General features: G+C 46.5%; 1 protein-coding gene across 1 annotated transcript in view; it reads left to right on the top strand.

Moving 5' to 3' along the window:
- SLC27A4 (solute carrier family 27 member 4) overlaps positions 1–12330 on the top strand; it is a 31228-nt gene extending 18898 nt beyond the window's left edge. Inside the window, exons 9-14 of the mRNA XM_035133358.3 lie at positions 873–1082; positions 1224–1350; positions 3868–4005; positions 5792–5956; positions 9648–9794; positions 11040–12330. Coding sequence (XP_034989249.2) covers positions 873–1082; positions 1224–1350; positions 3868–4005; positions 5792–5956; positions 9648–9794; positions 11040–11197 — 945 coding nt within the window. The 3' untranslated portion in view covers positions 11198–12330. The remainder of the gene's footprint in view (positions 1–872; positions 1083–1223; positions 1351–3867; positions 4006–5791; positions 5957–9647; positions 9795–11039) is intronic.
- The last annotated feature ends 2190 nt before the right edge of the window (positions 12331–14520 follow it).

Genomic DNA, 14520 nt, shown 5'->3' with positions numbered 1-14520 from the left:
CCTCCTCCTCATCATCATCTCATAAACACCATAATAAATGCATGTGTGTGTATTTTTATATAACAAACAGAAAAACACCAGACAAAGCAACAAATTCCTCCCAAAGGCAAACACATAGCAGCACATTTTCAAAGCACCTTAAGAGTCAGGGGATTGACTCAGTAGCTGGAACACCAAGAACCTGTAAGGTGGATGGCGAGTTGGAGATTTTTCATCTCATGCAGACAAAGAATTCCAAGGCTGGAAGGTGGCAGCACAAGAACAGGGCCCTTTTGTGGAAGGCTCTCCAGGAACCTTCATTACATATTTATAGGCTCCAGATGAAAACATTCCTCTTAAACTAGGCTTTGTGTGGATTAAATGATCGATGGACTTTTAAGGGGTTGCCTTCTCCAAGTCTTATTTCCAGAGCTGAATACATTTCATTTAACATCCGGTGCCTAAAAAGGTGGGAGAGACATGAACTAAAACATTAACTCTTTGAGAGGAGGGACAGGGTACAGATTTGTCAGGGGCCCACGTGAGAATCAAGGCTATCATTTCAAAGGTTGTTGTTGTTTAGTTGTTTAGTCGTGTCCGACTCTTTGTGACCCCATAGACCATAGCACGCCAGGCACTCCTGTCTTGCACTGCTTCCCGCAGTTTGGTCAGACTCATGTTGGTTGCTTCGAGAACACTGTCCAATCATCTCGTCCTTTGTTGTCCCCTTCTCCTTGTGCCCTCAATCTTTCCCAACATCAGGGTCTTTTCCAGGGAGTCTTCTCTTCTCATGAGAAAGGTAGAAGACTGTATAGCTGCCAAATGTAGGTACCTCGTGCCATGCATCTCATTTTGTTCCTGACTACTTCTTCTTCCTCTATTGCTGCCATCAGATCGTACAGTATATTGGGGAGATTTGTCGGTACTTGTTGAACCAGCCATCTCAAGAGGTAGAGAGGAAGCACCGGGTCCGGATGGCTTTGGGCAATGGCCTGCGGGCTTCCATCTGGAAGGAGTTCACTGAGCGCTTCGGCATCCCCCAGATAGCTGAGTTTTACGGAGCCACCGAATGCAACTGCAGTGTGGGCAACTTTGACAACAAGGTAAGGGCCACCTTCTTGCTGAAGGTATTGCTAGGTGTTTGCCCAGAGTGCCTGAGCCCTGGCTTTTGGCCCTGGGCCCCAGACCTCCTGCCCCTTATCCCTTTGCTTCCGTGGTAACCTCCAAAATTTTCTCCTCTGCAGCTGGGGGCTTGTGGCTTCAATAGCAGGATCCTTCCCAACATTTACCCCATCAACCTAGTCCGAGTGAATGAGGAAACTATGGAGCTGATCCGGGGACCTGACGGGCTCTGTATACGGTGCAAACCAGGTGAGGCTGGGTAGGGTGGAGAGCAGCTGGGGAATCCTTGAATGAGAATAGGAGGGAGAGGGCTGGGCACTGTGTTGCTAACATCCATGTGGCATGGAAGCTTGAGAGGGAGCAGAGCCAGGGGGTTCTGCAGCAGGAGATGAGGGACCTCAAAACCCAGCAAAGGTTCAGATGAGGCCTGGGAGACTTGCATAGACACTGCCTCTTCTTTCTAGTCCTCTACTGGGTCACTGCTAGCAGCTGGATCCTCTCCCTTGTAAAATCCAAGCAGAACCCCAATGGGCTCCCAGCAGCTCTGGCCTTTCTGCTGCCCCCTTTGCCTTGGAGTGCAGAGCAGATGCAGACATCCTTCCAAATCTTCTGGATTTTGCAGTGTAGGTCTCCGGCCAAATAACTGGTACAGGAATGCAGACGCTGGACTGAAATGCTCGTTAAAATGCACACACAGTAGTAGTGAAAATAACATTTGAAGTTATCTTAAGTTTAGGGGGAGAATGGTTTACTTTATTTCATATAATAAGTATGGTGATTTATTTATTTATTTTTAAAGGAAACCTTAAAGCGGATAGGGGGGCGGGGCGGGTGATTGGTTGCATCTGCGAGTAGGAGCTTGTCAGCGGTGATTTTGTTGCTGATTGGTGGCTGCGTCAAGTGTTGCTTTGGATTGGCTGCTGGTGCGGAAATAGGGTGGGTGATTGGTTGCTGCGGCAAGGGTTTAGGCAAACACCCCCCCCCCCCCAGTTTTCTTAAATTTGTGTCCCAAAAAATAGGGGGCGTCTTATACACGGGAAAATACGTTATATATAGACATACAATTTAGTCTGAAGTTTGTCCACCTTTACACTAGAGGGCAGTCTAGCACCACACAGGAAGAGGGAAACCTGTCCCCCCCCCCCCCCCGGCCAAATTAGCTCTTGAGTGCCTTACAGTTGGCCAGGCATTGATGAACTTTATAAATGAAGATAGTCCAATCTAGGCACTACATTCTTTCTGGGGAACAATGAGTGATATCAACAAAGTACTTTTATATTTAAGCAGCTGGAGCTTTAACAGCTTTAAGGCGTTATATGAATAAATACCTTGTTTTAATCTGTCATGATTTTATGTCTTAATTCTGAGTGAACATACAGAGGATTTTGCTGTTAGTTGAGTCATCTACTCATCAACTGAGCTTAATTCAAAGCTTGGGAATCCTTTTAAAGAAAGATGTTTCCAGCACTTCTGATGACTGTTTGTTTGTGTATGAGCCCACATGCCCAGTACAGATCTTTGTGGCTCTAATCAAAATAATGTTCTTAGGTCGTCCCTCTTTTCTCCCAGCTCCCAATGTGGTGATGGAATCATTTTAATTTTGACCGAAGTATGAGGGAAAGGATCAAATACAGCCCTTTTCATAGAACCATAGAATTGTAGAGTTGGGAGGGAGAACAAGGGTCATCTAGTCCAACCCCCCACCACCACCCAGTAATCTTTTTGCCCAACGTGGGGCTCAAACTCATGACCCTGAGATTAAGAGTCTCATGCTTTACTCCCTGAGATTTGCCATGGTCTGTTATTTTTCCTACATTTCCAGTTACGATTGCCTCCCTAATGCAATTTAGTGGGGAGGGGGGGAGAGAAAATAAATGGATATAAAACCAATACTATACTATTTGTAAAGGGAGAGGTTAAACTGATAAGAGTTTATTCCTAGAGAAAGGATGCAGACCATAGAGAAGGAAATGGCTAGAGTAATCTGCATATGTCATAGCCAGCCCCAAAATACACCGAGCAATGGGTCGTCTGTACCTGGAGAAATTGCAGTTCATCAAGTTAAAAAGTAAAAGTGGGATTTTCTGAGCTGTGTGAAGACAGAAGTTGTGCAGGGAAAACATGAGAAGGGGATATTGTGCTCAGAGAGTTTTGCCAAGTGATGTTAATCCTTCATAGATAGCTGGCCCTGATGAATACTTGAGGTTCCCTACCCCTATGGTTGTAATTCATGGGCAATCATTTAATTTTATCCTGATTCCAATTTTTAAGTTGTATTTTAATTAATTGTTTGATTGTGTTTTAATGTATTTGATATGGGATGTTAGCTGCCCTGAGCCTGGTCTTGGCCAGGGAGGGCGGGGTATAAATAAAAGTTTACTCACCTCATGCATGAAAGCTTCTGTTAATCTTTAAGGGGAAACAAGACACTTAGTTGTTCTTATTATAAATAGAAGGAAAATATATTTTTTCATGAGGCCACTGGGGGCTGGTCAGTGCATGGATAGATGACTGCCTGGGATCCAGAATGGAAGAAATGTGGGATATGAGAACTTATTTTGCCTACCCCTGCAGCTTAATCATTTGTCCCTGTCATCTCGGTCCAGTGCTTTGGAGTGCAGCTGGAAGATACTGTGGAGCAAAACTCAGGGAACGCATGTGCCCTTTCTCGTGACATTGCTGCTCTGCCAAATGCCTCTTCTGCCTCCTCTTGCATTGCTATTACAATACATGGCGGCCATGTAAGGTGTCCCTCTCTGCCCACAGGAGAGCCAGGCCAGCTGGTTGGGCGCATTGTCCAGAGCGATCCTTTGCAGCGCTTTGATGGCTACTTGAACAATGAGGCCAACAATAAGAAGGTTGCCCGCGATGTCTTCACCCAAGGCGACTGTGCCTATCTCACAGGTGAGGCCCTCCTCCTCACCTTCTTCCAGGTAGTAAGACCATTTGCCTGCCTAACACCAACCCATCTGCCCGCACTTACTGGCACTGACTTCCCAGGGTCTCTTGCAGCCCTGCCTGGAGGTGCCAAGGATTGAATCTGGGACCTTCTGCATGCAAAGCAGGTGCTCTGCCGCCAAGCCACATCCTCCCCCCCCCCCATAGCACCAGGAGCTGCCTTATACTGAATCAGGATATTGGGACATTGTCTTCACCAAATTGCCAGTGGAATCCATTGACTTTTCCGTTCAGTTGGCCATTGTGTTCTCCATTAAGCCTTCTGAACTTGGTGCTTTCCATACATTTTATTTCTTTCAAAAATTATTAAAGAAGTGTAGAACAATTGACAAATAGGAGGAAATAACCCAAGGCAGGATTATTATTTTTTAAAGAATAGGCAGCTCCCATCAGCCTCCATCATCCTGGCCAGATGGTCAGGGACAGCAGGAATTGTAGCCAAAGAAATACTGTATTCTTCCGTGTACAACTTTGGGCAATCTCCCCACGAAAAGCTCAGAGTTGTTCTGTTTGATGTTTAAAATACTGATTTCTTAATTTGGGTTCAGAAAAATAGGGATTGTCTTATATATGGGGGCGTCTTATACACGGAAACATACAGGTATCTGGTGAGCACCAAGTTGGGGATAAGTGCCCCAGTTTGGCCATCATGGGCCAACACTTTTTTTCCCTTCCATGGACAAGAACAAAGGATCAGAACGCGCTTGGATTTTGCAAGGGGGCCTGCAACAAAACATTGCAGTGTGAAGAGCTCCTACTCCTCCAATCCTTTCTCCCTCCGTCCTGGTTTCGCTTGTATCCACCACCGATGTGGCATGAAACACACTCAGTCCTCGTTGGACTGTTTTTTGGGGTGGAAGGGTCATCTGTTCATTGCCCCCCCCAAAAGAGCCTGTTGATACCTTATGGATGGTGTTCTTTAGGTTTTATAAGCAACAACACTCACCTCTGAATATTGGAAATAGAAAGAGTGTTTTTTAAAAATTACCTGGAAGTGACTTCCTTGTTCCAACAGTTCCATTGGCTACCAGTCTGCTTCCAGGCACCATTCAAATTGCTGGTTATGACATATAAAGTCCCACACAGGTTAGACCCAGGCTAGCTGAAAGACTGTATTCACTCATACGGACCTGCCTGGTTTTTGAGATCTTCAAGAGAGGCCCTTCCCTCAGTCCTGTCACCCTCACAGGCACCCTTGGTGGGGACATGGGAGAGGGCCTTCTCAGTGGTGGCTGCTCCCAGACTCTGGAACTCCCTCCCTAGAGAAGCCAGACTGGCTCCCTCCTTGCTGTGCTTCTGCCGGCAAGTGAAGACCTTCCTATTCCAACAGCCCTTTGGGAATTGATGGCTTTTGAGGAAAGGGCTGGTGCCGTGTTGATTTTATTGCTACTGTCTGTGTTTTTAAGGCATTTTTATATACTATTTTATTCCCATTAGGATCTAGTTACATTTTAACGATTCTCTTTTCTGTGTTTTTAGCTTGATCTATTTTATCTGTGTAAGCATGCCTTGAGTCCTGGACTGGGAAAAACTTCTTCCTCCTCCTCTTCTTCTTCTTCTTCTTCTTCTTCTTCTTCTTCTTCTTCTTCTTCTTCTTCTTCTTCTTCTTCTTCCAATAATAACTGTTGGGTGCTGTAGTGATAAAGGCGTAGGTGGCAAAGGACCACACTCTCATCTTACTGTGAGGTCCTTTTCTCTCTCCCCAACCCCCCCCCCCAATGCTTCCCTTTAGGTGATGTGCTGATCATGGACGAGTTGGGCTACATGTTCTTCCGGGACCGCACAGGAGACACTTTCCGCTGGAAGGGTGAGAACGTCTCCACGACGGAGGTGGAGGGGATGCTCAGTCGCATCCTAAACATGACAGACGTCGTGGTCTACGGGGTGGAAGTTCCAGGTAATGGCTGGCAAGCTTTTCTGGGTTCTCCTCCAATGTTGCCCTTCCCTTTTCCTGCAGGGCAGAAAGTTGATTACTATAGACTGGTAGTTCACTGGACTGTTTGAGGCAGATCAGCAAGAGTTTCTGACTCCAAGCTGTTTAAAATAGCACCAAGTAAAAACTCCACCCCATCCCCTTTATTTAGCCTGTTAGAATCCCAAACATGTGGGCACTCTGGTGCAGATTTGTAGTTTTACAGAGAGCCCGGTTGGATGAATGGCTCATATAGTGCTGTAGATAATTGGTAGCACCAGAGCTACCAATTTGATTCGTTTTTCATTGGCACCATTTTGGTTCCATAACTATTGGCACTCACTGCCTGTGTTGGCTATTAAGGGGAGTGATGTGGAGTCATCTCAGTACATGGCTTACAGTACAGTAGGCTTCCTCCTGAGCTGACAATGGTACGTCTGGCTCCATTCCTTCAAGCAACTGGATCCCAGTGGCTTTGAGACACTTTTAGAAAGCTAAAGTTGATCCCACAAGCTGTAAGTCTGCGTATACCAGTCTTGGTGCTGTGAGGATCACAGTCCTGTTTGTTTCCAGCCCCAGATATTCAATGTGGTGTTTTGTTATAATCTTTACAGCTCCAAACCAGGGACAAGGAACATGCAGCCTTCCCAGATGCTTTTGGGCTCTCATAATCTCTGACCAGCACGGCTAATAGTCAAGAATGATGGGATTTGTAGTCTAACAACACCTGGCAAGCCAGAAGAGTTCTATCCCTCTGCTAAATGTTCTGGGCCCAATATATTTCAGGGAATGCCTTCAACCTCATGAATTTCATGGGAATGTCTTCAACCTACCCCTGGCTAGTGGTAAAATAATTTGTGGATGAATCAAACTCCCGCAGCCACTTGTCAACTAGAAGATTTCATGCTGTGATATTTTGGATTGATGGAACAGCGTGGCTTAGAAAAAGGGGGAATGGCAGTGCGGTCCTTGCTTAAATAGAGGTCTGTGGTCCCTACTTTTAAATTTATTTGGAAGTGCTGGTGCAAACCTTTAAAGCCCTTCCTAGCCTACGAGCAGACTGCCTCAGGGATCACCTCTTCCCCATTTGCTCTGGCGATACAATGGGCAGCTATGAGAGATGGAGCATTTTCGCTGGTGGTGCTGTAGATCAGCCCTTGTGGTCCCTGGTCTAAAAAGGTCCTGATAGTCACTATGGACACATCCACACCCTACATTTACAGCAGTATCATACCACTTTAAAGAGTTGTGGGCTTCCCCAAAGCTGGGGTGAAATTAGACTTTATTTCACCCAGGCCCAAGACCCAAGACCCAGCTTGGCATCCCCAAATGTGCATTTGTGTGTGTGTGTGTGTGTGTGTGTGTGTGTGTGTGCGTGCGCACACACACACACACACACAGGCTGGGATGCCCAATGGTGACCCTCTGGAAGCGTCACCCAGGGCAAAAGCCCTGACTAGTCCCCACCCCAACCCCATAGCTGCAAAAAAGCATCCTGGGAACTCCTGAATGTTGTTAGGCAGCCCCCATTCCCCTCTGTGGGGAATTTCTAGGAACTGTGGCAATGTGAAGGGGAATAAGGATCTCTTAACAACCCATAACTCCTAGGATTCTTTGGGAGAAGCCATGACTGTTTAAACTGGTGTGATAGTGCTTTAATTAGATGGTGCAGGCACACTTGTTCAGAGTCATCTTCAAACAATTGTGGAAAGAACCATTTTGAAGGAGTTGCTGCTATTTATTGCCCAATATTGGAAGGTCAGCGGTTCGAAACCCCACGACGGGGTGAGCTCCCGTTGCTCAGTCCCTCCTCCTGCCAACCTAGCAGTTCGAAAGCACGTCAAAGTGCAAGTAGATAAATAGGTACTGCTGCGGCGGGAAGGTAAACGGCGTTTCCGTGCGCTGCTCTGGTTTACCAGAAGTGGCTTAGTCATGCTGGCCATGACCTGGGAAAGCTGTCTGTGGGCAAATGTTCCTCCCTCAGCCTATAGAGCGAGATGAGCACCGCAACCCCAGAGTCGTCCATGACTAGACCTAACGGTCAGGGGTACCTTTACCTTTATTGACAATTAAAATAGTTTTTTTTCTTCTGTTCAGGACAGGGTGGGATAGCAGGCAGCAAGGTATGTGTGACGAGAATTGAGGCAGGGAAGGAACCAGTCGTGAGTTATGCCCGTCTTGATTTTTCTCACAAGAACTCCAGCGGGGGGGGGGCATGCATTTCTACTCAAATTCTCACACCACCTTTACTTTCTACTTGAATTATTTATCTTCCTTGCATAAGCATGGATTTTAGACTGTGCCTTCATGTTTTAACTGATTTATTACTTAAAATTAAAAGTGTAAGCCATGGGAACAGGAAAATGATTTGATGTTGTGCAAAGTATGAGATTTCAGCTTCTTCCTCTGCAGGCAGAACAATGCCGTGCGAGATGTGATTCCTCAGTGGACTTGTGTTCCTTGCAGCAATGCAGAATTTTGTATGCATTCAGTTTTCGTAATGCAGTTGCATTCGGGAGTCAGCTATAAGTCAGAGATTTGCAGTTCAGTTTATTTGCCTACTTCTGCTGAGGTTACTGAATTATTTTTGCCTTTTGCACACTCAGGACAGATAAAGGATTTGGGATAACTTTTTCTTTCTTTCTTGTTTTAGCTTCGTAAAAAATAAAATAGAAAAGCATATTAGATAAAACAGAAGGTGAAACATGAGCATAGTTAACAGGAATTAAATATATGTATCTGCTTCCATGTGAAATAGCTTTAAGCAGCACTGGATTTAGGCTGGTCAGGCAGTTATGCCACACAGGGTGCTGAGCTGAGGGAGCAAAACTTTTTGGCCTCACTCAGGGTGCCAAACTACCAAAGATTACCAAAGTCCACCTCTGGTATTAAGGTGTGTCTCTGTGTGTGGCTGTGGCCCCGCCCACTTTTGGCTGTGCTTCTGCCCAGTAATGGAACTCTTAACAGTTTCCACCAGGATAACAGCTAACAGTTTTCCACTGTGAACAGCCAATGAAGCTGAACATTGGGATATTGAGGGTGGATAAAAGAAAGTATTTTGAATTGTGGTGCTGGAGGAGACTCTTGAGAGTCCCATGGACTGCAAGAAGATCAAACCTATCCATTCTGAAGGAAATCAGCCCTGAGTGTTCACTGGAAGCACAGATCGTGAAGCTGAGGCTCCAAGACTTTGGCCACCTCATGAGAAGAGAAGACTCCCTGGAAAAGACCCTGAAGTTGGGAAAGATGGAGGGCAGTAGGAGAAGGGGACGACAGAGGACGAGATGGTTGGACAGTGTTCTCGAAGCTACGAACATGAGTTTGACCAAACTGCGGGAGGCAGTGGAAGACAGGAGTGCCTGGCGTGCTCTGGTCCATGGGGTCACGAAGAGTCGGACACGACTGAATGACTAAACAACAACAAAAGAAAGTACTTCTTTACACAGCACAAAATTAAACTCTGGAACTTGCTCCCCAGGAGGCCGTGATGCCACCAACGTGGGTGGGAAGATGAGGAGAGGGCCTGCTGCTTTGCAATGGCTCTGCTTTGCCTCCATGGTCAGAGGCAGCAATGGTTCTGAACACAAGTTGCTGGAAGCCACAGGAGAGGAGAGGGCTCTAGAAACTCTATGAGAGTAGCTCTAGAAACCTCAGTGTGTGTTTTTTTGTGTTCTAGGTTCTGAAGGGAAGGCTGGGATGGCAGCAGTTGTGGATCCAGACCAGTCCTGTGACTTGGAGAGCTTTGCAGAGGAAATGAAGAAGGCGCTGCCTGCTTATGCCCGACCTGTTTTCCTGCGTCTGCTTTCGGAAGTGCACAAGACAAGTGAGTCTCCTTGACAGAGATACGTAAGAGGCTTTAATCTGATTGTGAAATGTGGAGTTTTTCCTGCAACGTTTTTCAGAAGCCACATCAGTGTGAAATCCGTCTGTAAGTAAATTGCACCTACAGAAAAGGAGACTCTTGTCTGCTCCACATGTGAGCAGTTAATACTTTTCTGGAATGTACTTCAGCAGAAATGCATTTATTTAATACAATTTCTAACAAATGAGACACAATATGACTTGTGTCAGCTGAACCTAGGTCATGGTTTGAAGGAAGAAAATTTCTAAATTTTCTGACAAATTATGATAATTCAACAACACAATATGAAGGACAAGTCTGGAGAATGTAATATAATATATTGCAGTGCATTGCAATGTACTTACTATTTCATTTATTTATCTTGTTTAATATAATACTAACAATAATATCCTTCACACAACGCTAAAACAGAGAGGCAACAAATTAGGAATTAAATAAAATACCAGATTAAAAGAAAGAGAGATAGAGAGAGTCTGTAAAAGCAGATTTAAAAGCCAAAGTAAGTAGAAATGCTTTGACTTGGCACTGAAAAGATTGGAGTGTTGGCAGGAGTCAAGCTTTTGAAGCCCATGTGCAAAAACATGGCTTGTTCGCCTGTTGATGGTACTCCGAGAAGGGCCTCATCCATGTGATCTCACTTACCATAAATAGACATCTTTGTACATTTTTTGGCTTGGAAAACATCTGCTTGTTTGCATCAGTATGTGCAAGTTTGCCTCCAGGCATAGGAACATAGGAAGGTGTTTTATGCAGGGTCAAAACACTGGCCCATGACATGCTGCAGAACAACACACAACCTGCCCCCCAAAAGCACCAATCTGGAGGGGCACAGAATTTCCTCCAAAACGTCACACCTGTTCTCCACACACCCATCACCTGCTGCTAGAGGTAGCTGTCTCAGTAGGGCTTGTCCTGGTGTCAGATTAGCTCTGTACCTGGCAGCAAGGGTACTGCTCCTGGCTCAGTGGCAGAGCATTCGCATCCCTGCCAGAAGCCCCAGAAAGCCCCCGTGAATCAGTGTGGACCATGCTGAGCTGGTTCAGTAAAAGGCAGTTTCCTTCCTGTGCCCCTAGGCATAAATTTCATTACCGTAAATTTTCGTTTTCCCTTTACAATTAAGAGCTGAGGAGAATTTCACAAGGACAACACCCCTTAACCACTTTTCCTTTTTTCTTCTTCTTCCTGCCTCCCATCATCTACTCTCAGGTACCTTCAAGTTCCAGAAAATGGACCTGCGTAAGGAGGGATATGATGTCAATGTGGTGAAGGACAAGCTTTATTTCCTGGAGCCCCGGCAGTGCCGCTACCTCCCGTTGAACGAGGACATCTTTATGAGAATCCAGTCAGGACAAATGAAGCTGTGAAACAGCCCCTGGTCTTCTCCATGACTTCTGTCCCTCTGTCTAGGGTAGCGCAGCGGTGGGACAAGAGTTTGCATAGGAAAGGAAAAGCCAGTGATGGTTAGAGATTTAACAAAAGGCGGCCGGGGGGTGGGGGGAGGCACAGCGAGTTGGTTTTTGGTTTCGTTTATGATTTGATCAGTTTTTGTAGAAGACGATGGTCAATGGCAGCCTTCCCCAACCTGGTGCCCTCCAGGAGTTTCAGACTATAACTCGCATTGTGAGGGAAGCTTGCCGTATGGTTTGCAGGGGGGCAGCTGCGGGGAGGGGGGGGGCAGGTTGATGCATACCAAAGCATAGAAGCACTATGGCTTTATTTTCTACTTGGTTGGAACAGTGGCCATGCTGTTTCCTGTTCCTCTGGGATGAGCATGCTAGGTCAGTGTGTCAAATTCTAAGGCTCTGCCCTCCGGTTTCCCAGGCCCCATCCACCCCTCTGCATTTAAAACAATATCGCACCATTTTGAACAGCCATGGCTCCCCACCCCCACAAAGAATTCTAGGATCTAAAGTTTGTTTAAGGTAATGAGAGTTGTCAAGAGGCCTTGCTAGAGCTGCAGTCCCGGGAACTCCGGGAATTACAGCTCTGTGACGGGGTGGCCTCCTAACAACTTTCAGGACCCTGAGCAAACTACAACTCCCAGGATTCTTGGGAGGGGAAACCATGGCAGTTAAAAGTGGAACGGTACTGTTTTAAATCTTATAGTGCAGGCGAGGCCCTGATCTCCCTTTGCCCCTTTTCTGTGTTTCCCCATAGGACCCACAAGGGCTGCACTGCTTCATCACGCCTCTAGGTGGTGCCATGGTGCTTCCTTTCTCCGCCATGTCTGGATACTCTGGGTTCACTGGAGCCCCTCTGCCTTCTGGGGTCCACCTTTGATCCTCCTCCCTTTGCCAAGGTTGTAATCATAATTTTTTATGAGGAGAGATTGTCTCTCTCTTGTGACTGCACTGTCCCTAGTTTGCGGAGTGGGCAGGAAAGGGCACAGTGGCTCAACTTATTCCAGGGATATGGGTGGTGTGTTTGGTTTTGTTTTACTTCACAAATGGATGTTTATTTGTATGTGGGGGTATTCATATATATTTTTTGCAATTCATATATATTTTTTGCAATTCAAGTTCCATTTTGTTTTTAAAGAAACAGAAAAGGGTTAACGGCAAGCTTGCAATTCTGCCCACAGTACAAGCCTGGTTAGCTTTTCATTCTTCTTTTTGTCTGGCAACAGCATCTCATTCTCATGTATCTCATGTGTGAACACAGGCGGCTTCGTTCCACTTCTCCTACAGGGGTGGGGGAGATTTTAAAGGGTCAGAGGCAAAAATTCTCCTTACAGGTCAGTTCCTTCATCTGTGTGCTCAGCAGTTGTGTCTCGGTGTGAATCCCACCCGTTTCTTAAGTTTTGCTAGGTGGAACTTTCCATCTCCTGCATTTTTCAGAAAGGTGTGTATGTGCGTGTGCGCACTTCAAATGGCTCTTGAGTGATTTTCACGAACAAAGATACAGGGGCATGTTGGTTGCTTGGCTTCCTCAAGCCCACCACTGACAATGGCGCATTGTACTGTCAGGATGGCACTAGGGTGCGTGTGCAAACAAGACCCCATGAATGCACCCCTGTTCCAGAGGAGCAGGTGCATGGCACTTGAGGGTTATTCATTTTCTATGCATGGGGACAAGGGGGGCTGGTGGTGTCAGTTGTTGCCCAAGGCAGTCCAGAAGGCTCAGAGCCACCACAGGTTCCATTTAATTCCTTGTGAGTTGAAGGCCTGTTTGGGTGTGAGCCAGGTGATCCCATTCATGCTATGATTCTGTCTCTCTACCTAGCCATAGAACTGAATGGCAGGACCCTTGCTGGGAAAAAGGAAGTCCTGCCTCATCTCACTAGCGCCTATCAGAAGTGTCAGTCCAAACGATTGATGAGTGCTTAAATTCTTCTGCTATGTGCAATGTTTGCACATGTGCTGTGACACCTGTTTGGGAGAGGCCACAGCCCAGCTGTAGAGCATGTGCTTTTGCATATAGAGACAAAGGTTGCTGCTTCAGTCTCTGGCAGGGCTGGGGAGAATCTCTGCCTGAGACCTTGGAGGAGTTTGCTGGCCACACTGGGCTTGGATAGAGCTCCTTATCTCTTAGTATTTTGCACAAGGGTGTGCATTGGTGCCATCCGGGCAGGACTCTGGGGGAAGGGATCTAAGGGCCCGCTCAGCAGGGCTGCCTTACCATATCTTGAAGTAAGTTCCTCCAGTCTAAAATTACCTAAATGTAGAAGGATGGGAGAATAATCTCAGAGTTTGTTCTTGGATCTAGTGCTATCCTGCAAGGCATAAGCATCCGCAAGAGGCGTCTGCGCTCAGCTTCCTTTTAGCAACCTCCAAGGCAGGGGGTGGGGAGCCTGTGGTCTGTCAGGTGTCTTCCAACTCCGGCTCCCTTCATCCCTCGGCTATGCTGATGGGAGCTGTGTTGCCACAGGACCTCTCACCCCCCTAAGAGGAAGTCAGTGGTCCTTTGCTCTCTTGCTGCAGGCTGCTTTGGGGACGTCAGCCAGCCATTTGCCAGTTTTAATGCCAAAGTCCTTGCCCAGAAATTTTGTAAGTAGAAAAAACACCTCTGTTGTTTGTGAGTAGGGTAATTGTCTTGGGAGTCGTAAATCAGAAAGGGGAGTGCTGTAACCAAATGGCATGCAGAAGCCATGCAATCTCAGCCATTGCCAGGTAGAGCTGGGAGAGACTCCTGTCCAAAAAAACCAGAGAGCCACTGCCCGTCAGTGTTGGCAATACTGAGCTAGATGGACCATTTGTCCGACTCTGTATAAGGCAGCTTCTTGTGTTCCCACTGCCATCAGCCCAGGGTGGTATCCAACTGGGTTCTACTCAGAGTAGTCCGATGGAAATTAATGAACCTGATTTAGTCATGTCCATGAATTTCAGTAGGACTGCTTTCACTAACACTAACATACTGTAAGATGTACCCCCCATTCCCCAAAATAATGTTGAGCAGGTTGAAGTTGGAACAGTTTGCCTTTCACTGCATGGTTTCTCCACAAGGGCAGAAATCCAGTTTCTCTTGAGACATGAGCCTCACTTCCAGCCAGGTGACCTGTTCATTCAGCACTCATTCTGATCCGTTTACAGAAAAGCCGCACAAAAATGAGAGTGACTTTTTTTTTCTTTAGCATTGCTTCCGATAGGCTTGGGCTAAGAATAGCAACAGCCTGGGAAGCACTGGTGGTTATTGAGGCAGACTAAACCTTGTCTGCTGGTCCTACAAAATAGGAACAATCAAATATATA

The sequence above is a fragment of the Zootoca vivipara genome, chromosome Z2 (assembly GCF_965207765.1).
Source record: "Zootoca vivipara chromosome Z2, rZooViv2.hap1.1, whole genome shotgun sequence".
Lineage (NCBI taxonomy): Eukaryota > Metazoa > Chordata > Lepidosauria > Squamata > Lacertidae > Zootoca > Zootoca vivipara.
Note: the sequence above shows the minus strand (reverse complement) of the source record. Positions and strands in the feature narration are given on the sequence as shown.